This window comes from Anabrus simplex, chromosome 1 (assembly GCF_040414725.1).
Source record: "Anabrus simplex isolate iqAnaSimp1 chromosome 1, ASM4041472v1, whole genome shotgun sequence".
Lineage (NCBI taxonomy): Eukaryota > Metazoa > Arthropoda > Insecta > Orthoptera > Tettigoniidae > Anabrus > Anabrus simplex.
The window spans coordinates 263300553-263328405 of record NC_090265.1 but is presented as its reverse complement, the minus strand read 5'-3'; the positions used below and the strand labels follow the sequence as shown (position 1 = coordinate 263328405).

The window sequence follows — 27853 nt, the reverse complement described above, 5'->3', positions numbered from 1 at the left end:
TTCACGTGAAATTAACTCGCAAACTCTTCCTCATACGAGATTTAAAGCGTTATTACATTCCCAAGATTATCATATATTTACCGATGGGGCAAAATCGTCTACTGGCTTAGGGGCAGCATTATTTGATCCCCAAACACACACAAGTTTTAAATACCCGTTGCCGAATAGTCTAACTATATTTACAGCAGAACTCTATGCAATATACCAAGCTGTTTTATATGTTCAACGACTGAGTTCCCGAAAAATAAATATTTTTAGGGATTCCCAATGTGTGCTTCAGGCTCTGCAATCTTTTTCACAAATTTACAATATGTATACGAGGTTAAATACCTTCTTTTTCAACTCGAGAAATCTGGCTTTTCTATAACGTTACTTTGGATAAAAGGACATAGTAATCACGTAGGTAATGATACAGCCGATTTAGCAGCCAAAGATGCAAGTACTGATATCGCACATTTATTGCAAGTTTAAATCCCGGTTTCCGATTTCTTCTCACGTATTAAAAGGGATGCTCATCAAGCGTGGAATACACTATGGCGACTTTCTGCCGGTACGAAAGGACATCACTATTATCAATTGCAGCCTACCATTCCGAAACAACCATGGTTTGTCAATGGTACGTACACGCGACGCCATATTATTAATATTATAAGATTACCCTTTAATCATTCGCTAACCCCTGTTTATCAACATCGGTTTCACATAGCAAATAGCCCATCTTGTTCTTGTGGATACAATAATGGAGACAGTGATCATTTATTTTTTCAATGTCCCCAATATGCGCCTCAACAGAGACTCTTAATGCGGAAATTAATCAGTCTTCACGTACCTTTGCCCACGCGAGTTTCAGTCTTGCTATTCCAACCTTCACCACAAATCATCACTATTCTTAACGATTATCTTAATTCCACTCGAATACGATTGTAATTACGCTATAGACATTCAGTTGTTTCACGAATGCATGGAAGTGACACTTCTATAAGTTGCAAGGGCGTTCCCCACATCCCTTTTTTGTAGGTCATATAGCGTTTCCTTCTATTACATGCTATCAAGTATTTTATGTTTCTAAAGACTACTAGTGATGCGTGTGTAACCTAAAAGCGAATTAAGTGCATTATTATTATTATTATTATTATTATTATTATTATTATTATTATTATTATTATTATTATTATTATTATTAAGGAAAGAGCGCACAAACGTGCATAAAATTAGTATCCACTGATCAAATAGATACAAAATACATTATTCTTTGCTGTATTCCTTTAGAGTCTTGTGTCTCTGTGTACAAATTGTAAAATGATAACGCTCACACACTTTGTTGCATAGTTTGCATAAGCAGTCTTCGTCTGGGTCATGGAAGTATGTTTTCATGCACAATTTATGATGAAATCCATGTACAGATAGTCTAGTAATGGCACTACGCGAAACCTGGTTTGGTCCACTCCATCTTCGGTCTAGCATGGCTTCTGTTGTGAAAATTTCCGGCCATATTTCTTCTTGTATTTCCTTAGGACTTCTTCTGCTTGTGGTGTAAATGGTAGCTGTAGGATGTACCTCATATCTTCTATGAAAAAGCGTTCTTTTGCAAGCATATACGCTAGTCTTGACGGCAATATTAAGAACGGCTTGTGACTGGGAAACAGAACATTCAATCCCAACCAATCTCCGCAAGAAAGAAAGAAATAATGGTCGCTATCGATAACTATCGATAGTTTTCCTCCTTTTCGTGTCCGTATCTGTCACTGGAACGGGAGAGTTTTAGGCGAAGTGGAAAAAACGTGAAGTGATATTAAGGATCGGGGTGTGTACTGTTGGAATCCTGTATTTATCATAGTATTCGAGCATGGATTCGAAACCGTGTGCTGTTGTTGCGAGTTGTACGAATACACAGCCTGAAGATATCATCAAGTGTAAGTATTACTATAAATGAATCTTGGCAAAGACTGGAAGGTTAGATTTATGTTTATAAATGCGTATTTTTATGTATTTTTCAGTTATATAAGTAGTGTCTTCGATTATTTTGGAAGGTATCTTCGTTTATAGGAAGGGGAGTTAGGGATTGGAATAACTTGCCAAGGGAGGTGTTCAATAAATTTCCAATTTCTTTGAAATCATTTCAGAAAGGCTAGGAAAACAAGAGGTAGGGAATCTGCCAGAAAAGTATGGTCTTGTACATTACAAGTAAATTCTCTAGTAACTAGTACAAATACCAGAGTTTCTGTTCCACAAAATAATTTTCTACAGTTGTACTTTACTACTCCATACTTACAAATTACCAGTGAATTTTTATAGGTATGTTCCACAAAAGTACTAGTACTTGTAATTTAAGCCTTCAAACACATCAGCACAAGACTTCCACAACAACTATAACTACAAGAACAAACATAGACGAGAGAAGTGTTACCACCGACTACTTCTAAATACATGCTCGAGACCTGCTGTTTGCTGTATTGAAACTTGCCATAGTATATCACAAGTTGGGATATATAACATAACGAAATTTCATCATGACAAAGGCCCACATCAATAAGACGTACACTAGTTTCAAAATGTCCTCGAAGATTACCCTACACAACTAAAATCAACATTACTTAGAAGGATCTGCACAGAGGACAGAAGAATGGAATTCATATAACATAAATTGAAAATTTTAACAAGTGTCTACCTATATGTACAATTTTAATGTGTTGAAACCTTTTAAATGTTATATATTGTGACCTGTGTGTTTTTAATATGTTTTACATACTCATGCTCTATTTATAACTTTTTAACCTGACCACTGATATTTTAATTATATGCTATTATTCCATCCCCCATTAGACATCCAGATGCCTAATACAATAACAACTTGTGTATTGTCTAATGGCTAAAACAAAACATGTACTAGCTGATGATGGCTGTTAAAGAGCCGAAACCGGTACTAGCTTAATCTATTAAAATAAATTGTGTATTGAATGGTGGAAAAACACATTTCTTCCTCTACTTCTCTTACCCTCAATAACAGAGTCCATTATTCTCCTAGGTAACATCTCCTCCATTCGCTTCACATGACCCCACCACCAAAGCTGATTTATGCGTACAGCTTCATCCATCGAATTCATTCCTAAATTAGCCTTTATCTCCTCATTCCAAGTACCCTCCTGCCATTGTTCCCACCCGTTTGTACCAGCAATCATTCTTGCTACTTTCATGTCTGTTACTTCTGACTAATGAATAAGATTTCCTGAGTCCACCCAGCTTTCGCTCCCGTAAGGTAAAGTTGGTCTAAAAACAGACCGATGTAAGATAGTTTCGTCTGGGAGCTGACTTCCTTCTTACAGAATACTGTCGATCGCAACTGCAAGCTCATGCATTAGCTTACACTTTGATTCAATCTCTCTCACTATATTACCATCCTGGCAGAACACACAACATAAATACTTGAAATTATTAACGTGTTCTAGCTTTGTATCACCAATCTGACATTCTATTTTGTTGAATTTCTTACCTACTGACATCAATTTGGTCTTTGAAAGGCTAATTATCATACCATACTCATTGCACCTATTTTCAAATTCCAAGATATCAGACTGCAGGCTTTCGGCACAATCTGCCATTAAGACCAAGTCGTCAGCATAGGCCAGACTGTTTACTACATTTCCACCTAACTGAATCCCTCCCTGCCATTTTATACCTTTCAGCAGATGATCCATGTAAACTACGAACAGCAAAGGTGAAATATTACAGCCTTGTCTAACCCCTGTAAGTACCCTGAACCAAGAACTCATTTTACCATCAATTCTCACTGAAGCCCAATTGTCAACATAAATGCCTTTGATTGCTTTTATTAATGTACCTTTAATTCCATAGTCCCCCAGTATGGCGAACATCTTTTCCCTCGGTACCCTGTCATATGCTTTCTCTAGATCTACAAAACATAAACACGACTATCTATTCCTCTCGTAGCATTTTTCAATTACCTGGCGCATACTGAAAATCTTATCCTGACAGCCCCTCTGTGGTCTGAAACCACACTTGTTTTCATCCAACTTCCTCTCAACTACTGATTGAACCCTCCCTTCCAAGATACCTTGCCTGGTATACTAATCAATGAGATGCATCGATAGTTGTTGCAATCCTTCCTGTTCCCTTGCTTATAGATAGGTGCAATTGCTGCTTTTGTCCAATCTGAAGGTACCTGACCAACACTCCATGCTAATCTTACTACTCTATGAAGCTATTTTATCCTGCCTTCCCACTATACTTCACCATTTCAGGTCTAATTTCATCTATTCCTGTTGCTGTATGACAATGGAGTTTATTTACCATCCTTTCCACTTCCTCAAGCGTAATTTCACCAACAATATTTTCCTCCTCCCCATGAGCTTGGCTGTCCGCAACGCCACAAGGAAGATTTCGTTGAGAAGATGTTCAAAATATTTCTCCACCTCTCCAGTGATTCCCTGGGATCTATTATGAGGTCACCTGAATTACTCAAAACACAGTTCATTTCCTTTTTCCCTCCCTAAGATTCTTCATTACTGTCCAGAAAGGTTTCCCCAGCTGCTTGACTTAGGCTGATGACACACGGAGCGGTTTTTGCCAAGTCAGCAGCCGCGTCGGCCACCGCCTGTGATTGATACACAGAGCGGTTTTTGCCGACTGTGACGAAACCACTTCCTGCTCGATCTGCATCTAAACTGGCTGCTTATAAGCAGTCATCGGGTGCGTGTCGAGCAGGTAGTGGACAAAACACATTAGCGAGCGTGACGTTAGGTGAGGAAGCTAGCTAACATTATATAAAAATAAATTGGAGATAGTAGGTTCGAACCCCACTGTCGGCAGCCCTGAAAATGGTTTTTTTGTGGTTTCCCATTTTCACACCAGGCAAATGCTGGGGCTGTACCTTAATTAAGGCCACGGCCGCTTCCTTCCCACTCCTAGCCCTTTCCTGTCCCATCGTCGCCATAAGACCTATCTGTGTCGGTGCTACGTAAAGCAACTAGCAAAAAAAAACCAAAAAAATTATTGTTCGTATTCTTAGTCCAAAAGTCTACTTACTCTATATGTCCTTTTACGTGTATATTATTGAATTTCAAAGATACTTCATGATATCTAATACAGGAATACCTACCAGTGATGCAATCGCCACGTAAATTCAGCTACGGCCGACTGGATCCCTCGCTAGAGCGACGCATGAAGTCGGCCGTGATTCAGCTGAATGTATTAAATCAATGGCGCTAGAGCGCGCACAAAGTCTGCATAACGCTCGCTGCACCGCCAGCTAAATGACAGGCCAAGTCTGAAAATCTGCCGCCTGTTGGAGAGCACCGCTGTGTCTGTTTCATCCCATTTGATACAATAGAAACATGCACCGACTCGGCAAAAACCGCTCCGTGTGTCATCAGCCTTAGCCTTTCTAGGTTATTGCTAAAATTTTCCCCCCGACTTCTTTTTTGGATTCAACAACTAGTTGTTTTGCTCTGTTTCTTTCATCTACGTACCAATCCCTGTTTGCCTCTGCTCTTATTTGGAACCATTTCTGATAAGCCTTCTTTTTATGTTTACTTTATCATTCTACCAAGATGTTTGCCTTTTCCCATCTTTACACACATTTGTTCGTACGCATTCCCTTGCTGTGTCTATTAAAGCATCCCTGTATGCCACCCATTCTCTTTTTATATCCTGATCCTGCTTACTGTCTACTGTTGAAAACTTCTCACTAATCATATCCATGTACTTCTGTCAAATTTCCTCATCCTGGAGATTTTCTACCCTTATTCGTTTGCAGGCAGATTTCACTTTCTCTACCCTAGGCCTAGAGATACTTAGTTCACTACAGATCAGATAGTGGTCTGTATCATCGAAAAATCCCCGGAAAACTCATACATTCCTAACAGATTTCCTGAATTCGAATTCTGTTAAGATATAGTCTCTTATGGATCTGGTGTCCCTAGCCTCCCATGTGTAGCGGTGAATAGCCTTATGCTTGAAGAATGTATTCGTAACAGCTAAACCCATACTAGCACAGAAGTCCAGTAAATGCTTTCCATTCCCATTAGCTTCCATATCTTCCCCATATTTACCAATCACCCTTTCGTATCCTTCAGTTCTATTTCCAACTTCATCCTCATCTGCACCCTCACATGGTGAATACACTGACAATTCTCGTCCTAATTCCTCCAACTGCCAAATCTACCCACATCATTCGGTCATTTACGTGCCTAACAGAAACTGTGTTGTGTGCAATGACATTCCTGATAAAGCGCCCTACCCCAGACTCTGCCCTTCCCTTTCTAACACCTGTCAAGTACACTTTACAAACTCTTATCTCTTCCTCGTTACCTCCCCTTACCCGTATATCACTTACTCCTAGCACATCCAGATGCATCCTCTTTGCTGACTCAGCCATTTCTACTTTCTTTCTTCCATAAGCCCCATTAATATTGATAGCTCCCCATCGAATTCCATTTCGTTCGCAAAGTTGTTTCCAAGGCGTCCCTCGCCTGTCAAATGGAAGAGCTCGGTGAATTAGTGAAACAGGATGCTACCCTACTTGCACATAGTCCAAGTGAGGATCTCTCCTCTAATGGGTTATGGACCACTGGTGGATTGTATAGTCCTAGCTGCCTGAGCACAAGGAGGGCCATGACTCAGAATATGTCCGAGATGCCCACTCCCATTCCATAGCAACTGGTATTCCGATTCTCAGGACCACTTACTAGGCCACTCAGCTGTTGTCACCGAGCGAGTTGGCCGTGCGCGTAGAGGCGCGCGGCTGTGAGCTTGCATCCGGGAGATAGTAGGTTCGAATCCCACTATCGGCAGCCCTGAAAATGGTTTTCCGTGGTTTCCCATTTTCACACCAGGCAAATGCTGGGACTGTACCTTAATTAAGGCCACGGCCGTTTCCTTCCAACTCCTAGGCCTTTCCCATCCCATCGTCGCCATAAGACCTATCTGTGTCGGTGTGACGTAAAGCCCCTAGCAAAAAATCAGCTGTTGTCCATGATTCACGAACTAGGACGTGACTACAGTAACCCACACCATGAACCATTACAGTTAAACATAGCACATTTAAATAACATTATACACGTTATATTTAAACAAATACAATGGCTTCTTGACCTAATGTATTTTATAGGGTTATACTTAAGATGATATGACATTTTTGAGTTTTCTTTAACCTACACCATTGCATATCGAGATCATAGGCTGTCGTGGTATCATAGGTGTGTTTGGTGTTGCAGCATCATGGGAAATCATTTACTGGGCTTGCATTTCATATATACCATACCAGAAGATTATATATGTATGAATTGATTATGGTGCTGTTAGGATAGACAGTTCAATGAACAGTGGTTTACAGTGAGAGTAAGGGGGAATGCAAACTTTTGTGCTAATACAGTAGGTTTCTTTTGCAACTTTAAAATAACCTATGTGCAAACTGATGCCAAAAATACTAGACCATACCCAGAAATAATATGAAAAAATGCAGAATATGCCGAATGGACATGTGCTTCATTTACTACATGCTTCTGATGTCTGATTAGGTGTACTACTCGGGATAATCTGACACAAATAGGGTTATTGTGGTATTCTCATGTCAGCTTTGAGTCAAGATGTACTCCAAGAAGTTTAACATACTTGTAATGCATTCCTTGATCGCTGCTACAATCTGGTGGCAAAATTATAAGTTTTAAACAGTGAAGTCATGGAATAAATAGTAGGGCCTATAAGGCAACTATTGCTCTATCTTCTTTTCTTTAAACCTTCATAACAAAATAATATTGGAAGTGTCGAGTTATTCTTTGGAGCTTCAGTGCAGCTGTCAACATGGTGCAGCACATGCAGTTGCTAACAGATATGGATATTTGTGATGAATTTTGTGCAGACAGATTATCAGATGTACCTGGAGACAGTGAATTAGATATTTCTAATTATGTGAGTGGTTCTGACAGTGCCTTTGGTCCTTCTGTGTTATATCTTGGACAACAATGTCGTGTGTTGGAATACAGCAGTGACTGTGATGCACACAAGTAGAGTATAGATAGTACTTGTAGTAGGTACAGATACAGTCAGTGGCTTCTCAAAAGATAATCCAGTTTGTAATTTAAAAGTTTGAGGTCAATATCTAGAATACTTTTCACGTTACATGAGTTTGAGTGCAGCAGTGTAAATTTGTTCTTGCAGGCTTGCCGAACTATCCAGTCAACAAGGTGTAACAGCCTCCGTTCGGATCCGGTCACCTATGTATTAAAGTCAGCCTCAGTATTTGCCTGGTTTGAATATGGGAAACTACGGGAAACCATCTTCAGGGCAGCTGACAGTGGGATTTCGAACCCATTATCTCCTGAATACTGGATACTGGCCGCACTTAAGTGACTGCAGCTAATGAGTTTGGTGTATATACTTCTCTTAACGGTTTAAATGTTTGTCAAACAGACAAAATTGTCGTGTACTGTACCACCTGTAGCATGCCTTACTAACCGAAAACATATATGACCATTATGGTTAAAATAATTTAGAGCTGATGGAGTTCATGGTTTTAGTGAAATAAAGTAGAGAGGAAGAGGGGAGAGAAAACTGAAGGAAGGGCATCGGCAGTTTTACAGTGGAGGACAGGATGCAGTAAACAGAGTAGGAGTATCATTAGAAGAAATGTCCTGGAATATGTGGAGGAGATGAAGGAATACAGTGATAGAAGGATCACATCTGAGGATAGAGTTTGAGACAGGAACACGCGATTTGTTCAAAGTACATGCTTCATAAACTGGAAATAAAGAAGAGAATACGGAACAATTCCTGGAAGAAGTGGAGAAATACTGGTACATAGAAAACGAGGAAGTTATTGTAATGGGAGATCTGAATGCACAAATTAGAAGAAAGACAAGGAAGAGAAGAGATTCTGGGGGCATATGGATATGGAAGCAAGAAGGGGATATATTAATGGTCTTCTGCCAGAGGAACCAACTAATAATAGAAAACATGGTTCAGGAATAAGAATAGAAGATTACCAGGTATGGATGTGAGGAGACAGAAGAACAAATACATTGTTTGATTACATATTATTTCAAAAATAACATTGGAAAGATCTTATGGATGTTGCAGCTATGTTGTGACTATTATGCAGTGGTAGCAAAGTTGAAAGCAGGCAAGATCACAAAACTACAAGATAAAGCAGAAAGCAGGATTAGGGTCTGGAGATTGAAGAAAAAGGAGGTTCAGAAAAGAATTGCAAAAACTGAAACTAAGGACAGATATTAGTCATGTTGAACAGGAATGTAATAATTTTAAGAGTGCGTTTGTAAGGTGAGCAGATAAAACATATGGCAGAACATTGTGAAAGATAAAGTAAAGGAAAGAAAGAAAACTTGGGAGGAATGGAAAACAAAAGAAAGACTGGAGAGAGTAGAGCAAGGTACATAGAAGCTAAAAAGGGTTTGCAAAAAAGTAGTAGCAGAAGAAAAGTTGGGAAACACTCACCCAGGAAATAAAGGGAGATTAAAGGGAAAAAAATTGAAATTGTAAGAAACTGTAGAAATGTAATGGTGAACACAGGATTTATGAAGAATAAAGGAGTAATACTGACAAAACCAGAAGAGATTAGATGGAAAGAATAATTCAGTGAACTGTTGAAAATGAGAAACCAGATTTGTGGATAAGATATCCACGCAGCAAGAATAGAAGAAGTAACAGAAGAAATCAGGCAGTTAAAGAGATGAAGATTGGAAAAGCTGTGGGAAGTACCCATAGAAATGATCTAGGCTGCAGGAGCAGTGGGATTCCAGTGGACTTGCAGAATACTCAAGTGTGTATGGAGGGAGAAAAATGGTGCCCAAGGATTGGAAAAAGGGGGGATGGAATACCAGTATTGAAGAAAGGAGATAGGATGTGCAGTATTTACCAGGGAAACACCATCCTCTCCAATGTTGGCATGATAATGGAAAGGGTATTGGAAAGAAGAATTAGAGAAAAGGTGGAAAGTCAGTTACAAGAGGAACAATTTAGATTCAGAAGTGGAAGGTCAACAATAGAATCCATTTTCATTCTGAGACAGATCATGGAAATGAGCTGAGAATATGGGAAGGATATGTAGTAATGACTTTTATAGGCTTAGAAAAGCATATAACAGCATACACAGATCAAAAGTTTGGGAAAGCCTGACACACAGAGGCATTGGCAAGGAGCTAATAACAATGATAAAAGCAATATATGATAGCGGTTGTGGCTATATGAAGACAGCAGTGGGTAGAGCAGAATAGAATGGTTTGGAATTGACAATGGGCTAAAATGAGGGAGTGTGTTATTCATAATGGTGATGGATGACATTGTAACAGCTGCAACGGAAGATTATATAAGGGAATGATTGATATGTTTGCAGATGTTGTGATCTGGTGAGAAGATGAACAACAGCTGAATATACCAAATAGAAGGATTGAACAATGGGGATTGAGGATCAGCACAGAGAAGAGCAAGACAATGGTGATGAGTAGATCCCGGACTTTTATGTAATATCAAAGTGCAAAATATGTGCATTGAAAAACAGTAAATATAAGTGAAATACTGTATGTAATATTCATAAAATATGTATTATACTAATGCATTATATTTACAAAAATTGTACGTGTATTCCTTACATTATGATATAAGACAGTAAAATTGTTCTAAATACCTCCAGATTTTATGACAAGAGTTATCTTTGTTGCTTTAGGTAATTTACATAGTCTACTGTTCTTTGAATTTGATAGTAAGTATAGTTACTTATTAAATAATCAAATTAGAGGCATAATAAAAATACTTAAAAAATTTAAAAAGAATGCTATGCACTGTAAATCTCAGAGTTTATATCCAACCCTTGGGCCTGTTTCTGTACCAGGTCGGGCATGAATTGAGATGAATCATCGTTGCGAGTTTTTATGAATGGATTCTTTTACTGATGTAAACCTCATCAGAGGAGTTAATGATGTGATATAGGATGGTAGGAAGGGGGAAGGTGAAACCCGGTGCGGGCACATAGCCTGTTCCTGTCGAATAACACCAAGCGATTTGTTCAAGGCTTAACATCGCCATCCGACGGACAAATTATCATCGACAGCATCATGTGCCCTCACTCCTTATGGACACTGTGGAGAAGTTTGGAATTGAATCCAGACTTTTGACATGCAATCCAGTGATTAGAAATTGTATACCACCACCTCTCCTACCGTGCCAGCCAACATTCTGATGGTTAAAAATTTATTCGACCAACGGGACTTGAACCAGCTAACCACAGTCTTAGATCATATAGACTTGACTTCTTAATGGTCATTACCACAAGGCTGTAAATCGCTGAGTATTTTGCACAATTTATTATCATAGGTAATTTCCTATTGCCCTCGTGCTCTGGAAATGAAATAAATAACCATTATTAAATAAAGTTAATATTGTATATATGTAAAAAAGTTACATTCTTCACATGATGTGTAAAATACATATTACTAAGAATATATAAAATGAAACCCAATTTAGTACAGCAATTTGTCAAAAAAATTTTAATTTTCAGTGGTCTACAAGTAAAGGAATAAAATATGCAATTACATAAGAATCTGGCCCCTAGTGATTAGAAGAGGAAGTAAAGAAATAAAAGGAGCTATCAAAATTATAGACAAGGAACTGGAAATCGTAGAACACATAAAATACTTGGGAAGTGAATTAACAGAAAATGGAATATTGGATATGGAAATTAGGTCTAGTAGAATTACTTAGTTATATTAACATATGCAGTAGAAACCTGGACATTGACCCAGGCAAATAAGAGTTGAGTGCAGGCAGCTGAAATGAAATTCCTGAGGAGTATGGTACACAAGTCAAGGAGGAATAGAGTGAGATAGGAAGACATACAAAAATCTGCCAAAACTAAATGAGAAACTGGAACAGAACAGATTGAGGTGGTTTGGACCTCTCAAACGGATGAGAGGTCATTCATATTTAACTTTGCTGAAAGATCATTTGCAAGATGTATTATATTGTCCTATTAAATATGTGTACCTATATTTATTCTTTTATGCTTTCTCAACAATTAAATACATTTTGAACAGTTTTAAATACTATAACGTGTTTGCGGGCATCAATTTTTAGTGATGAGACAAAGTCTCTTAGTGCATTGGCACTGCCGGTGGCTCCAGTTAGCGTACGCAGTGGCCTCCACAGTATGCACTGGCCAGCGTATTGGTAGGTGTGCTAGGTACCAACTGACGAGCCCACCCTAGCACACGAGGGCGAAACGCTGGCAACCAAGAATGAGCTAGCTGGAAAATTTATAATGTCCAATAACGGACCATTTATATTGGTATTATTATTACGGAACCTGGTAGCGTCCTATTTCTAAGATTTATTAACTTAGCACTACAATTACAGATTTACACATACACAGATGATAGCCGAGATTACAAGTTACACAAGTACACTTACACAGTTCGTGCTCTCTCTCTTAGTTACTCATGTTCTATCTACAATGACACACAGAGTCATCGATTATTTACACTACACTCACTCAGTCACACTCGTTAGCGCTGTCACGGTCCACAGCCTACACGTCAGTCTCGCAGGTCGGGATAGTATCCGCTGTTCACTCAACACGTGCACCCAGCGTTCCCTTCGCGCTGCTCCAGAACATCCAAGGTTCTTCTCCAGCAGCGGCCTCAAGGGACTCGCACACATGACGTCAGGGAAATGGGAAGGAGTCCTCGGCTCCAACAGGCAGATACTCCATCAGGTTGACATCTCAGCCCAGGCTATCACAGACTGCGCTCTTCGCTAACTCACACCAGCGAACTCAATCTCGCTCGCTCTCACTCACTAACTCACTCTCACTGACTGTCTACAGGTAAGTAACTGCTCTTATATACCTGCGCCAGCCCTTCTGGAACAGTCCGGATGCTCGATGAATCCAGGAACCTCGCGAGATAGAAGACTCTAGATTAATAGTCGAGTAATTTCCGTCGTCCCATGCGACGCGGCCACGGACAGAAGAGAGAAGGGCCCGCCCAGCACTTAAGTGCTACTCATGATTAGAGCGGACGAGCGTAAGGGGGGTGGGGCCGATAGCAAGTTAGCATGGCGGACGCTATAACCATTACATTGCCCCCTCCTTAAGGCTGCTCGTCCCGAGCTGTTCCACGATACTCTGCAAGATGGTTCGTTTGGTTGGCCACCACCTTCCCATGGGGGATCCGCTGGGTTCGGTCGACGGTGTCCTAGTTCCCGTTGATAACGATCAGTAAGTCTTTGTGTGGCAGCTGGAACTTCGGTTGTTTTCCTTTCCTACACACCTGCGTTAACTTTCAGGGCTTGAGCACCTTCGTAGTCCTCTGGTGTGATGCCCGGGACTGGTTTGCTCGTTCCAGATTTAGCCCTGCTAAATTTTCTTTTCTTCCGGGGTGCAGAATTTGATGTTCGCACCGGCACGCAGCTTCGTGCCGGAACAAGTGTCCTGGGCAGGTGGCATCCTCGTTCGTTGGTCATTGGTTCGTCTTCCATCCCTGCTCCGTCTCCTAATAGGGGTCCCTCCAGCTGTGCCGTTGCAATCGCTGCCTCTGTCTCATGGGCCATCGTCAGAATCTCATCGTGGTTCTATTTCCTGCCGATCATCCTCCCTGGACGGATCTCAGTGCCACGTAGTTTATCATAGGTCTCAGCCGCCTCGAGTTTGGTGTCACCTCCGGATAACTCTTCCATAATCACGTCTCCTGGTCGCTCGATCTCGGCATCAAATTCCCGCAGCGTTATATCAGTGCGCTGAATCCCCTCCTGCAGCTGGACTCGGTAGGTGGCTCCTGGTTGCTGGACATCGCAGCGCACGTCGAGCACTCCCACAACCTCCTCGTAGTTCGAACTTGGCTGTGGGCTGCGTTGAACTGTCATCTTCTGTACACGTAGTCTGGCGATCGGGTATTCGGCACTCTTCTTGGACGTCGATCCGGTCTCGAACTGGGTCCGGCATGTTCTCTTGGAAGTAATCCCGTCGTCCTGTAGGGTTTCCCACTTCACGATGGTGGAGCCATCGTCGCTGCTAGCCGGATTCCTTCGCGTCTCCATAGCCATCGTTTCTGTACGCAGGGCACTCACGTCCACCGCTGGGCCTCGAACTCCGGACTCCACAACCGCGGGCATCTCTTCGGATCCCTTCTCGTCCGGTTCGTTGTCATCCAGCACATCCTCATTGTTGGCCTCGGTTTCGAGAGAGCGCACTTCGTTTTCTGACTTTAACTGCTCGCTCTTCCGTTCACTTGAGTCTGTTTTCAATTGGTCCGGGTTTGATCTCCACTCAGATCTCAGTTCACTGAGTTCGCCATAGGTAGATAAGATTTTGTTTTTAAGCTCACTAAACTTGCTTAGACGGATGTGAAGCTGTTCAGAATTAATTTTGCTAGTAGAAATTTCTGTCGACTACAAAATTCGCTACCAGGTACTCGATTCTGACACCAGTTTTAACGTAAGAATTATCCCAGTTTATCGCACTTGTCCATCCCACTTCTGATGCCAGTTGTAGCGTGTTGCGGGGTAAATAAGTAAATAAATGACTACGGAACCTGGTAACGTCCTATTTCTAAGATTTATTAACTTAGCACTACAATTACAGATTTACACACACACAGACGATAGCCGAGATTACTAGTTACACAAGTACACTTACACGGTTCGCGCTCTCTCTCTTAGTTTCTCGTGTTTCATCTACAATGACACACACACACAGTCATCGATTATTTACACTACACTCACTCAGCCACTCAGTCACACTCGTTAGCACTGTCACGGTCCAGAGCCTACACCTCAGTCTCACAGGTTGGGATAGTATCCGCTATTCACTCAACCCGTCGAACTCTGTTCGCAGTCAGCACACGTCGGCATCCAGCGTTCCCTTTGCGCTGTTCCAGAACATCCAAGGTTCTTCTCCAGCAGCGGCCTCAAGGGACTCTCACACACGACGTCGGGGAAACAGGAAGGAGTTCTCGACTCCAACACGCAGATACTCCATCAGGCTGACATCTCAGCCCAGGCTATCACTGACTGCGCTCTTCGCTAACTCACACCAGCGAACTCAATCTCGCTCTCACTCACTCACTAACTAACTCTGACTGTCTACAGGCAAGTAACTGCTCTTATATACCTGTGCCAGCCCTTCTAGAACAGTCGGAATGCTCTATGAATCCGGGAACCTCGCGAGATTAATAGTCGAGTAATTTCCATCGTCCCATGCGGCGCAACCACGGACAGAAGAGAGAAGGGCCCGCCCAGCACAAGTGCTGCTCGTGATTGGCGCGGACGAGCGTAAGGGGGGTGGGGCCGATAGCAAGTTAGCATGACGGGCGCTATAACCATTACAATACTGTCGGCAACAGTGGACATTGTTTCCGTACGAGACGTTATGACAGGCTTGTCAGTTTCAAGTTATTTTCCATTTTTTTTTTTAACATTGAAGACAAAAGTTTGTGCAAGAAGTGAGGTCAATTTTGTGTAAATAATGTGTGTGTGTATATATATATATATCTTTCGCATTTCTCAATTAGTCCTTAAAAAGGCATTTGGGTTCTTCCATTTTTGTCATTTTCTGAATTTTGAGTTTTGTAATCTACCACGTGATTTATGGCTTTTGAAGTCTCAAATAGAGATGAAACATGTCCCTTACATTTTAAATATGTTTTTTAATTAAACAGTTCACTTGTAAAGTGATGTGTATTGATTGGGTGGACCAAAACCTTACATTGTTTCTTAGTTTTAAACGGTATGTTTTGAGTTGTCATTGGAGAGGTTGCGTGGAATGACATTAGCAGATAAATAAGCTTGAGCAGAGCTTTTAAAAGTAGGAAAAGTTGGAATTCAAGAGGACAAATTGGTGCAAATATTCATTTATAGGATGAGGAGTAAGGGATTGGTGTAAAATATCAAGGAAAATGTACGATTAATTTCCAAGATCTTTGAAAACTTTTTAAGAATAAGCTTGGTAAACAATTTTTTTGTTGCACCGACACAGATAGGTCTTATGGCGATCATGGGATAGGAAAGGCCTAGGAGTTGGAAGGAAGTGGCCATGGCCTTAAGATACAGCCCCAGCATTTGCCTGGTGTGAAAACAGGAAACCACGGAAAACCATCTTCAGGGCTGCCGACAGTGGGATTCGAACCCATTATCTCCTGGATGCAAGCTCACAGTTGTGCGCCCCTAACCGCATGGCCAACTCGCCCGATGGCTAAACAATTGATAGGGAATTTGCCACCTGGCGACAGCCCTAAATGCAGATCATTGATTGAATGATTGATTGACAAAAGTTTATTGGACACAAAATATTAATAAATTTGTGCTAATATTACATATTCAACAAAATTGAGAAAGTCAGAACAACAAGGACTGAACCATAACTACTACATTATGACCTGTCACTTGTTTTTGTATTTTTAGTTGCTCAGGAAAGTAACCAGATCTTATGATCTTTGTCAGAGGAATAGAGATAAAACTAATGAGCAATTTTGAAATGTTTAAAATATTGTGTTCCTTTTTGATTTGGAGTAATTTGGCTTTGTTTTACAGTATTCACAGTGTCTTTAAAAGAAATTAAATGTTTGCCAATGTCCAAGAATGATTTTACATTACTGTATACAAATGACGTCATGTAGTAAAATCGTATTTTAGGCTATTTTAAGGGATAAATGCCGAGGTGTTCCATACTTCTGACTTGAACAGTAAATCAGATATTTAATTCCTATTGTATTTGGAGGCATTGCAACATACAGAAATCAGCTAGTATAGGGTAAGACTTTGTTGTGAAGGAGAAAATATTCATTTTCTTTCAGGACTGACTTGCACTGAGCAAAGAACACCAAGATATTTGAAAACTGAAATATAATATAAATTTTAACATTTCTCATGCTCTCCTAGGAAACTTTTTACTATGTACTGAATCTTAGGAAATGTTCCTAAAGATTGCCAAATGGAATGAACTCAACCATAGGCAATAATGACCAACAATAGACCTTTCCAAAGGTATGATGTTATACAGCTTAAAATTACTGCCTATCACAAGAATGCAAAGCTTTGTTTCAATACCCTAATTGTTACCTCCATGCCTGAGGGAGGGAATTCTCTGACCTTGTACTCAGTATTAAGCAGCACTTACGGTACAGGAGGGAAGATGCCATTGAGCTCAGAGGGTGGATGTAACTTGTGTTATGTGGCTAAGTTGTTACACTGTGCTCAATCAACAATTTCATGTACCATGCAGAGGTATTGGGAACTTGGTTCATAAATTTTAACAACACAGAGCACCTCATTTGTACTTTTGTTCCAGAATTCTTAGCATGTATAATGTATTACTTTTTACTCACCTACATCACACGTAATATTTCATTTTCATTTCTAACATTTCAACCACACTTCATATTGTAAAATTATATTTTCATAAGACTCTTACTACTGAAAACATGTTTTAGGATTTCACCAAATATTGTATATGTTTTAATATGGCTGATGACCCCGAGTAGGGTTGAAACTAGTCCCATGTAATGTAAATATTGTAAATACAACGTAGTATTGAATAGGTGGAAAACTCTACTTGCATTATTTATATGAAGAAGGAAGTCGGCTTGAATAGGTATGAGGTGTAAATGTCAGCGGGTGGGTAAGGAGGAGGTTATGTGATGTGGAAGTCTACTCTAGAAGACCTGTTAATAGCCCAGATCTGTAATATCAACATCGACAGAGTCACATTTCACGGGAAATCATCGGGACTGAGTTGAGAAGCAATGGGAAATATGTAGTTCTCTTCACGGATGAATATTGGTTTAGCCTGATATTTCCAGATGGATGAGAGAGAAGGTGTGGAAGAGACTTGGAGAAAGGTATTCTCCTTGCAACTTTTCTTTACGGATAGCTTTTAATGGTGGTTCTGTGGCGGTTTGTGCAGGCATCTCCTTGGCTACCTGAACAGAATTAGTCTTTATGGAAAGTGGGTCACTTATGGTCTATTGCTACATTGAAGAAATTCTGGAAGAATATGTTCTTCCTCTTGCACCATTCATTGGTGAAGATTTCTTGTTAATGCAGAACAATATATGCCCTCGTAACAAGATGTGTCCTTCAATACCTCTCGACGAAATAGGGATCCAATTGATGCAATGGCTTACGCTGAGACTGGATCTCAACCCAATGGGATATTTTGGGAAGAAAAGTGCATAGTGTTCGTCCAGAGATTATGCAGGAGCATTGGGGAAGTCCTTCAAGGAGAATGGGAGCTCATTCTTCAAGAGAAACATTGCAGCCCTCATTAGGAGTATGCCTGAAAAGCTTGAACCTGTGATTAAAAGTTAGAAACTTCATTGTGTTCCATATTGAACTGGGATTACAGTAAATTGAAAATGTTCAGGATACACCATTTCAATACAGTGACAATTTATTGATGTGAGTTAGATCACGTGCGTTTTATACAAGATTGGTACTAGTTTCGACGCTCAGTGCGTGTCATCATTAGCCAATAAATCAAATGAGCAAATCACAACTAATCAAAAAACAATATAAAACACATGACAACACCTACAATGATAAATGTTAAATTGTAACAAGTTAAAATTGTGGTACAGGATGATGAGAGTATGGTGCATCTGACCATAAAGTAAAATTTTATAAAATCTGTGAAGGTAACTCAGTTGTTAAGTCTTGATACACAAGAAAATAGTCCAGCTTGAGGCGTATTCATCATAAGGTGTATTTTTAGTCTTGTTAAAAAGGAAACTGCAAAACATGTGTTATCCCTGGGAAGAATAAAGCTTGTTCTCTTAATCTGTAGTATTCAACAGGCTTAACTCAGGTGGTTCCGAAGCAAACAATGTGGTCGTGTGAAGATCTTAATTAGGTGTGATAAAATGTGCATAGACGAAAAGAAAGTCAAGTGGAAAGAGGCAAACTCACCTTGAGCAGCGTGTTGGCGCAGTTGTTGAAAGGAGTGGAGCTGGGCTACTGAAGAGTGCGATAATAGAGGCCGAGTAGCAGAGGGGAGGGGGAAGAGGAGCAGTCAAAGGAGGGGAGTAGGGCTAAAGTGGAGCGGTAGGATGAGGCAGTGGGGGTAATTGACGGGGATGCGTATTGCGCATAACTTGAAAGATGATATAGATGTTGATTCCCATAGGGAATCTGAAATATTTGTCCTGAATGAGCAAATTTATAATACCAATATAAATGGTCCGTTATTGGACATTATAAATTTTCCAGCTAGCTCATTCTTGGTTGCCAGCGTTTCGCCCTCGTGTGCTAGGGTGGGCTCATCAGTTGGTACCTAGCACACCTACCAATACGCTGGCTAGTGCATACCGTGGAGGCCATTTATATTGGTAATATAACTTGAAAGATTGCGCTCGTGTTTGGAATTCCACCCCCTGTGGTTAACCTGTCTATAGAGCGTTCCAAACTTAAATTGCAATACAGCGTAGATGGAGCATGCTGTTGCGAAATCAAATTGTGAACATCACGTTTGTAATTTTGTAATTTTAAGTTTGTTCATTCATAAATTGATATTTGTAGGATGGTAAAATAAGTACAACATACCTTAATCACTGTCGCTCTCAGACAATGGACGTACACCTTCTATCATTTCTGTAAAGCCTGATGTTCCCGCTTTGAATGAACTGGGTTCGGGAGATGAACTTGAGGATGATTCGGACGATGAAGATCTTATTAAAAACTGTTCATCCTGTAATTCGTCTGCTTTCCACAAATCTCTTTCATTTTTCTTTACTTCGTTCACGTAATTTGCCCAGTTGTCCAGCGTAATGTTCTTATATGCAGCGGTTATTAAATTTTCCATATCATTTTTCTTGAATGATACGTTATGATGCCGGATGTAGTTTTTCACCTGAGACCACACCATCTCAATAGGTTTTAACTCTCAGAGATAAGGTGGGTGACGTAGAATCTGCTGACCTGCCGCTTTTGCCATTTCATCTATTCTCTGCTTACCATGCACAGCCCTATGCTGAGAAGCGATGTGCAATAATTCTCGCTTGAGCATCCCGTCCTCAAAAGATATTTGCTTTTTACGTAACCACTGTACGATGTCATCTTTTCGCCAAGAAGCCACCGGCAAAGGTTACAACTTACAGGAATGATAAGCGGCATTATCCAGCATGATCACGGCACCTTCGGGAGTGTTTGGCAACAGTTGTTCCGAAAACCACTTCTCATAAATTTCACCAGTCATTTCCTCATGGGTGTCCGCCGTGTTTTTATGGCATAAAAATGTTAGTTCATCATTTGGAACAAAGCCATGTTCATTACCCATGTGGACTAGGGCGAATTGCGGTCCTCGGCATTTCGGTGGCTTGAGTCCCGAACTCACCCCTTCAGTGGCGGCCTGCCGTGCACTTTTCACTGTTGTATCCTTCCATTCTTTTGTCACTGTCTGCCCATTGTTTACCCACGATTCATCTGTGTAAATTATAGCTTTATTTTATGCCCTCAAACATTTTATCTCCCTGAGATATGTGCCTCCAATTAATAATTTCATCGGTTTCAATGAAAGCTGCTTTATTACCCCGTCTTAAATAACATAAGCCTATATCAGTAAGAAATGATACATCGTAGTTTTGGAAAATCGTGGTAAAGATCTTCTCCATTTACCGGTACCCGACTCAAAATCCTGTTTAATGTCGGTGGTATGTTAGCAAATAAAAGAGAGTGAACCACCCGACGCATTTGCACTCCACTTTGCACAATTTCATCATAATTTAATTTTCCTTGCATTTAGATTTTTCTGCTGTCCTTCACTTTTTTTTTTTTTTTTTTTTTTTGCGGGAGTTCGCAAAGGACCATGTGTGTGTTCCTTCCTTATAGCATAGATTATTCTTTCAGAACAACCTGTAGCTTTAGCTGTTTCACTAACTGCGCTAGTCACATTCATAATCTTTAAAAAAATAATCCAGGACACTCATTATAATATTGCGTTCTTTTCCCCTGAGTTTACCTACGGAACGTTTCTTTTTAATTTGACGATCCATTGTACATCCTTCTGCACTTTTTCTTCGAACTTATAATACTGATTAAATGAACACCACTGCTGTCAGTATATTTAAAAGCTCACTGTTTGGGAGATCATTACTGGTCAGCCAGCTGAGTCACTTGTGAAACGTAAACAAATGAGACGTTCTCCCTGTCATAAATTAAGAGATTACGAGATAAGGGCTTGAGGTATGATGTAAAAATAACTATATTCGAAGACCTTTCGCTTCCCTTTAACCACGCCATGATCCTTCTGCACCTTTTCTTCGAACTAAGATCCCCACGCACGAGCACAAACTCCCGAACCACACAAACGAAATACACTTGCCCTCAAGAATTGTATACATGTCACTGATACGTATTTGATCACTATTATACATACTACTGACAAAATGAGCACTGCACTGCATGCGACTGTCTGGAAATGTTAAAAGCGCATGTTTGGGAAATCACTACCGGTACTTCAGCCAACCCAAAGAGAGCCAGCCAGCCGAGTCACGCGCGAAACCAAAATTCAAGGAGACATTCTTCCTGTCACAAATTAAGATTTAAGCCACATAAGAACTTAGGGATTGTTTTAAAAATAACTTCCATATCTGAAGTCCATTTACCTCGCTTTGACCCTCCACCCCCCCACCCCCATGCACAATAGGAAAGACGCTGGTCAGCGACTGACTTTTTCGTGCCTGCAGATAAAAATCCCTGAACATGATTGAAAGTAAACGCATATACTGCATTTTGTTATCATTTAAATTTAAAAATAAACTTTTATACAGTACATCAAGCTGTAATGTTTCTTTACAAGCCGTGAAAAAATTAGGAAAATAATGAATATAATATAGGAGTTATGACATAAGTTCTATGCAATGAAGATTTTGCATTTGGTGTAACTTTTCATTATATTACCATTTTCACACTGAATTATTTTTTTACATGTTTTTTGTTAACAGCATCAAATGCGCCTTGAAATTCTGTACATAACACGATATTCACCCATTTTAACCGATAACATTCTGATTTACGGATATTTGGCAAACCTGCTGCATTAAAGTAGGACAGCGCTACCCGCAAAACATGGGAGAAGGAAAGAGACGGAATGATCCCATTACTGCTGTACTGCATTTTAAGGTTGCAACGCTCTATAAAGTAACTTTAAATGAGGAAGAAACCGCTATTCTATCGAAGGGCCCAAAACACAATTTGCCATATATGAACAAAATAAATATAGCCACTAATTTAGTTATTGAGCCTGAAGCTGCCATCAACAAAATGCCGCCAGAACAACATGACGAACTCAGATCCGAGTAAAAAGAAAATTAGACAAAAATTTTACCTCTGACAACGTAAACAAAAGATTCTCCTCCATTAATCCTAATGACAATAAGTTTATTTCTGAACATAAACAAATTGCCAAACATAAAAAGAAAATCAGTAATAATGACCTAATAATCACTAAAGCTGATAAAGGTAATACCACAGTTATAATGAACAAAAGGATGTCTCAAAAACTAAGGAATTTTTTAACAACAGCACCTTTTCAATAATTAAGAAAGAACCAACCCAAAGAATTCGGCGACAATTAAAAACAAACCCTAAAGAATACCTCCTTTCCTTTTATGGACCATGAAAAATCTAAGCTTTTAAATATGAACTCAGGTCTACTTACAGCTAAAGCCCTCCCAAAGATCCATAAGGCCAACATTCCCATCTGCCCTATTATTAATTATAGGCCTAGTCCTCTGTATAAAGCTTCTCAATTTGTCCAAAGTTTCCTGGCTAAAATCTATCACTTTCTTGCCAGTAAGTCCATTAAAAACATCACTGAACCAATTGAAAAACTAAAGATCTTTGACTTGCAGCCTAACCACTCCCTTCTCTCTTTTGACATAGTCAACATGTATCCAAGCATACAAACAGTAAAGTTTCTTCCCATTATTGAAAGTAACTTAAAGAAATTTAGTCCTCTTAACAAACTTAAAATACAAGATTTCATCTCCATTCTGAAATTAGTCGTCAGTAACAACTTTTCACTTTTGACAAAACTATCTATCAACAAGATGGATTAGCAATGGGATCACCTGCCTCTGGATTCTTAGTGGAGATTTATTTTGATTACCTGGAACACTCAAAAATCAATAATTTTCCTACCATTCTTCTATGGGCCAGATACGTTGATGACACATTCGTAATTATGAATCAAGAAGTTAATAACGCGACCTCCACCAGGATCTTAACAGCATCGATCCCCATATTAAATTTACACTTGAGTCTGAAACAAATAAAGTAATCAATTTTTTAGATCTGACTATTCATACACACCCCTCCACTCTGACTTACTAAATTTTCAGGAAACCTACACAAACTGCAACTACCATTCGTCAAGACTCCACACATCCCCAAGCAAATAAACATGCTACCTATAATAGTTTAGTCCACCGTGCCTTCACAATACCTATGTCAAAGAATGACTTGAACAACGAACTTAATACTGTTCGTGCAATCGCCAAATTTAACTGTAATAATAGGTCCTTTATAGAACAGATAATCAATAAATTCAGACGACGTAAGACCACTCTTACTAAAGAAAAATCTAAAGCCGCCACTTCTTCCGCCTTTACTTTCAACAACGATGTCTACAAAATTACTAATCTCTTCAGAAAGCATAACGTAAAAATTTATTTCAGAACAAATTACAGGAATTCCGAAATTCTGCATAATTCTCCATCAGTTAATGTATCCAACACGTTTTCAAAGTCTGGAATCTACAGATTCAAGTGCAACGAAAGCAGTTCCTAATACGTGGGTCAGACAGGGCAGAGTTTTAACCCTCTCGTACATGCATTTTCAGTTTGAGGTGAAAAAAAAATATTGTCTTGATTTTTTATTCATTGGAAGGTTACAAAATACAATCATGTTAAAGAAAAAGAAATAATAGTTAATTTTCTTTGAAAATTCCATGGACCTCATATGAGGCCTATGTGCATGAAGGGAGTCCACACACACCACAACACAACTGAACTGAGGAATAATAGGGAACATGCATAATTTTCAAAAATAATTTTTTTGAAAAGTACACCAATGAAATAGTACATAAACGTATTACAATGTGGTAAGCTGCCTTGTTTTCTACCATTAAAAAAATGTTCAAAAGTGCCTTTCCACAAGGCGAGCGAAACGGCCTCTGACGTAAGCGGCGCGCTGTGATGTCACGATCCAGTACCGCATGCAGCTCTACGAGCCACTGTGCATCAGCTGTTTCTAAAAGCCGATTGTCTTATTCGTGATCGCGAATAACTTCAAAATGACAGAAGAAAGGTTCAAAACAGCACAGTCAAACAATCTACCATGTGTAGATGTCATCATTCTTGAAAAATAGTGACTTTTGTGGCCGCAGAAATTCGCGGATAAAAAACAAGTTTGTAAGTGGCATCTTTTATATACGTGCAATGTACTGTAACTCATAGTATTAGGATAGCAACGAACCTGGATAGAAATCACATCATTTTCAACATTTCCTGACTCCCATATCAAAGAATAACATTACATTTTCCGGCTTTCAGCATTAGTAAAGTAAGAAATCGGATTTCTGCACTAACATAAACATATAGGTAGCATTATAGTACTAGTCCGCCTCTGTGGTGTAGTGGTTAATGTGATTAGCTGCCACCGGCCCGGTTTCGATTTCCAGCTCTGCCATTAAAGTTGAAAACAAATAGTACGAGAGCTGAACGGAGTCTACTCAGCCTCGGGAGGTCAACTGAGTAGAGGGGTTTCGAATCCCATCTCAGCCATCCTCGAAGTGGTTTCTCGTATTTTCCCACTTCTCCTCCAGGCACCTAAGGCCACGGCCGTTTCCTTCCCTCTTACTTGTCTATCCCTTCCGATCTTCCCATCCTCCAGCAAGGCCCCTGTTGAGCATAGCAGGTGAGGCCGCCTGGGCGAGGTAATGGCCCTCCTCATGCGTAGTATCATCATTCCCCCAAAGTCTCACGCTCCAGGACACTGCCCTTGAAGCTGTAGAGATGAAATCCCTCGCTGAGTGCGAGGGAATAACCAAACCTGAAGGATAAACTGATTAAGAAAGAAAGAAAGACAGAAAGATCATAGGACTATCGGTCTATAATCTATCATTCCCGAAAAAAAATATATTTTTGGTTGGGGCAACTGGCCTACGCGCTTCCGGGGCCCAGGAAAGAGAAACATTAAATATCTTGGTGGAAGGAAAAGTTAAACATGATAAAGATAAATATGACTTCATCTAGTTTTCACAAGTCGGGCTGAGTGGTTCAGACGTCGAGGTGCTGGCCTTCTGACCCCAACTTGGCAGGTTCGATCCTGGTTCAGTCCGGTGGTAGTTGAAGGTGCTCAAATACGTCAGCCTCGTGTCGGTAGATTTACTGGCACGTAAAAGAATTACAGGACTAAATTCCTGCACATCGGCGTCTCCGAAATCCGTAGAAGTAATTAGCGGGGAAAAGCCAATAACATTAATTACATTTGGCTTTTAACAAGCTGAGCATATCACGCAAGAAAAGTGTCTTGGTGACATTTTAGTCGTTCAATACAGGAATGTCTTTGGGTACTGTGACTTTTACTTTTTTTTTGCTTTACATCGCACCGTCACAGATAGGTCTTATGGCGATGATGGGACAGGCAAGTCCTGGGAATGGGAAGGAAGCGGCCGTGGTCTTAATTAAGGTACAGCCCCAGCATTTGCCTGGTGTGAAAATGGGAAAGCACGGAAAACCATCTTCAGGGCTGCCGACAGTGGGGTTTGAACCCACTATCTCCCGGATGCAAGCTCACAGCAGCGTGCTCCTAACCGCACGGCCAACTCACCAGGTATTTTTACCCTTCGGTTTTTTGACTTGGCTTGTATAACCTAAAACTTAGGCTAAGTTGGATAATATTTTAAACACCAACATCACTATTTTCACCTGTGTGCAATTATGTTATTTATTTCACTAATATTATGATAATTATTATAATTGAGCATTGTTAAGTTATGAGACCCCATCAGACAAGCATTGGTTTTGTACAGAGATATGCATTTGTTAAATTCACATTGTTTTCTTTCATGACGTACACGCCTATTTTTTTGTTATATTATAGAGTATTTAGCTATAGCCTACATTTCTTTACAAATGTAAGCTCTTCAATAAATACATAAATAACTGTCGCATACCAAGATAAATTAGTATAATTAGAGCTGTCAATATGGTTCATAATCCCTTTGATTTATTACCTTGATATGGATCACCCAAAACATAGGTTAGGTTTGGAGAATACTTTAATAATCAGCATTAATTAATGCACTGTTTATTACTTTCATATTCCAAGATGTAATTGAAGCATTTAATTAAAGCATCATACATTAAAATTCAAAGTGTTACCACTAGAACAGCTGACATGGAAAAGTGATTAAAAATTCAAACGAATTCAACTTACGTTAAAATGATCTTTAAAAAAATAAACTGTAGACTTTTCCGATATATCATCAGCATTTCTGCGGCTCGCCAAAATCCATTTCTCCCTAGTTTTAGCGTCTTTGGAACATTTATAAACAATTTGTTTGGGATGGTATGCGATGTGCTATTGCACATCGGAACTATACACCATTTATAAGTTTTCTGCCTCATTGTCTGCGCAGGATTCATTTTAAGTCTAAAATATACCACTCAGATTATTATCCAATGTATATACTTCGAATTTAACTATACCAGACACTAACATGAAGTAGAAATACGCAAAGTGTATCCTGCTTTTCACAGCACACTATGTGTTATTTCGTCTGCTAATTCAGTCAACCTGTACGATGACGTCAGACCAATGAGATCGCATACTTGCGTGACGTGACATTTTCGTACTTTAATTTAGATTTTTATCATGTTTGGAGGAGTTATTATTTGTACATTATGATCACATTTTTGAATTCTGCATGAAAGTTTGAATCAGGTTAGCATATTTTTAATTAAAACCCCGGATCATGCATGTTCCCTATTTTCTTGGGGGATACTGTGCGCTGGATGTCAGTTGTACATGCACGTTTTACCAAACTAAATTTTGCATTAAGGAGTGGCTGCTGTTGTTATTTCCTGCTATGGAATTCCTCAAAACACTGTGGACAAAGGGCATATTGGCAGCGAAGGTAGACATACCTGGTTTTCCTTGAACAACCGTGAAGGTGGCACTTCTATCCTTTCTCAGCTTATAGGTAGCCTTCACTTTCAACCATTTTTTGGTTTCTGGTGGCATCTGTGAAGCGGGTCTTCCTTTCTTGGGTTGATGATTGCTTTCCATGTAAATGACATAAGTAGTTACTGAGGACTTAAATGCTAACAGATCCAGCTCCTCACAATCTGGGTTCATTCTCCAGAGGATCCAACAGTTTATAATGGTCGCATTCAGTACATAATGGAAAACTCTGAAGTACTCACTTTTGTGCCTTATGGTGTGCCGATATAGACCTACGAGTGAGTCCATTAGATGTACGCCACCCATGTGGGAATTGTAAATGCTGATGGAATATGGTCGTGGAATTTCAATGATTGCGCGCAGTTTTCGACACTATCTTTTAGCAACACCTACAGGTTCTGCTCCAGCAAATGTAGATGCTACGTGTAAAAATGGATTATCATGCCAGCAGGTTATTGTGATGTTGGACTGCGACGTAACAGAGTACAACCCTCTCGGTTCCTTCTTCATGGTTTTCACAGACCGCAGCTTGAGATCAGCACCACAAAGCCTGTTAGCTCTGATAGTCCTGGAAGCATAAATGCCATCTTCAAGAAGTTTCTAGAGAAGATTAATCGACGTAAACAGATTATCAAAAGCTTATGGCTTTTGA

General features: G+C 39.9%; 1 protein-coding gene across 1 annotated transcript in view; it reads left to right on the top strand.

The window, feature by feature from the left end:
• The first annotated feature begins 1708 nt into the window (after positions 1–1708).
• LOC136886624 (alpha- and gamma-adaptin-binding protein p34) overlaps positions 1709–27853 on the top strand; it is a 115365-nt gene continuing 89220 nt past the window's right edge. The window contains exon 1 of the mRNA XM_067159429.2: positions 1709–1913. Coding sequence (XP_067015530.1) covers positions 1847–1913 — 67 coding nt within the window. The 5' untranslated portion in view covers positions 1709–1846. The remainder of the gene's footprint in view (positions 1914–27853) is intronic.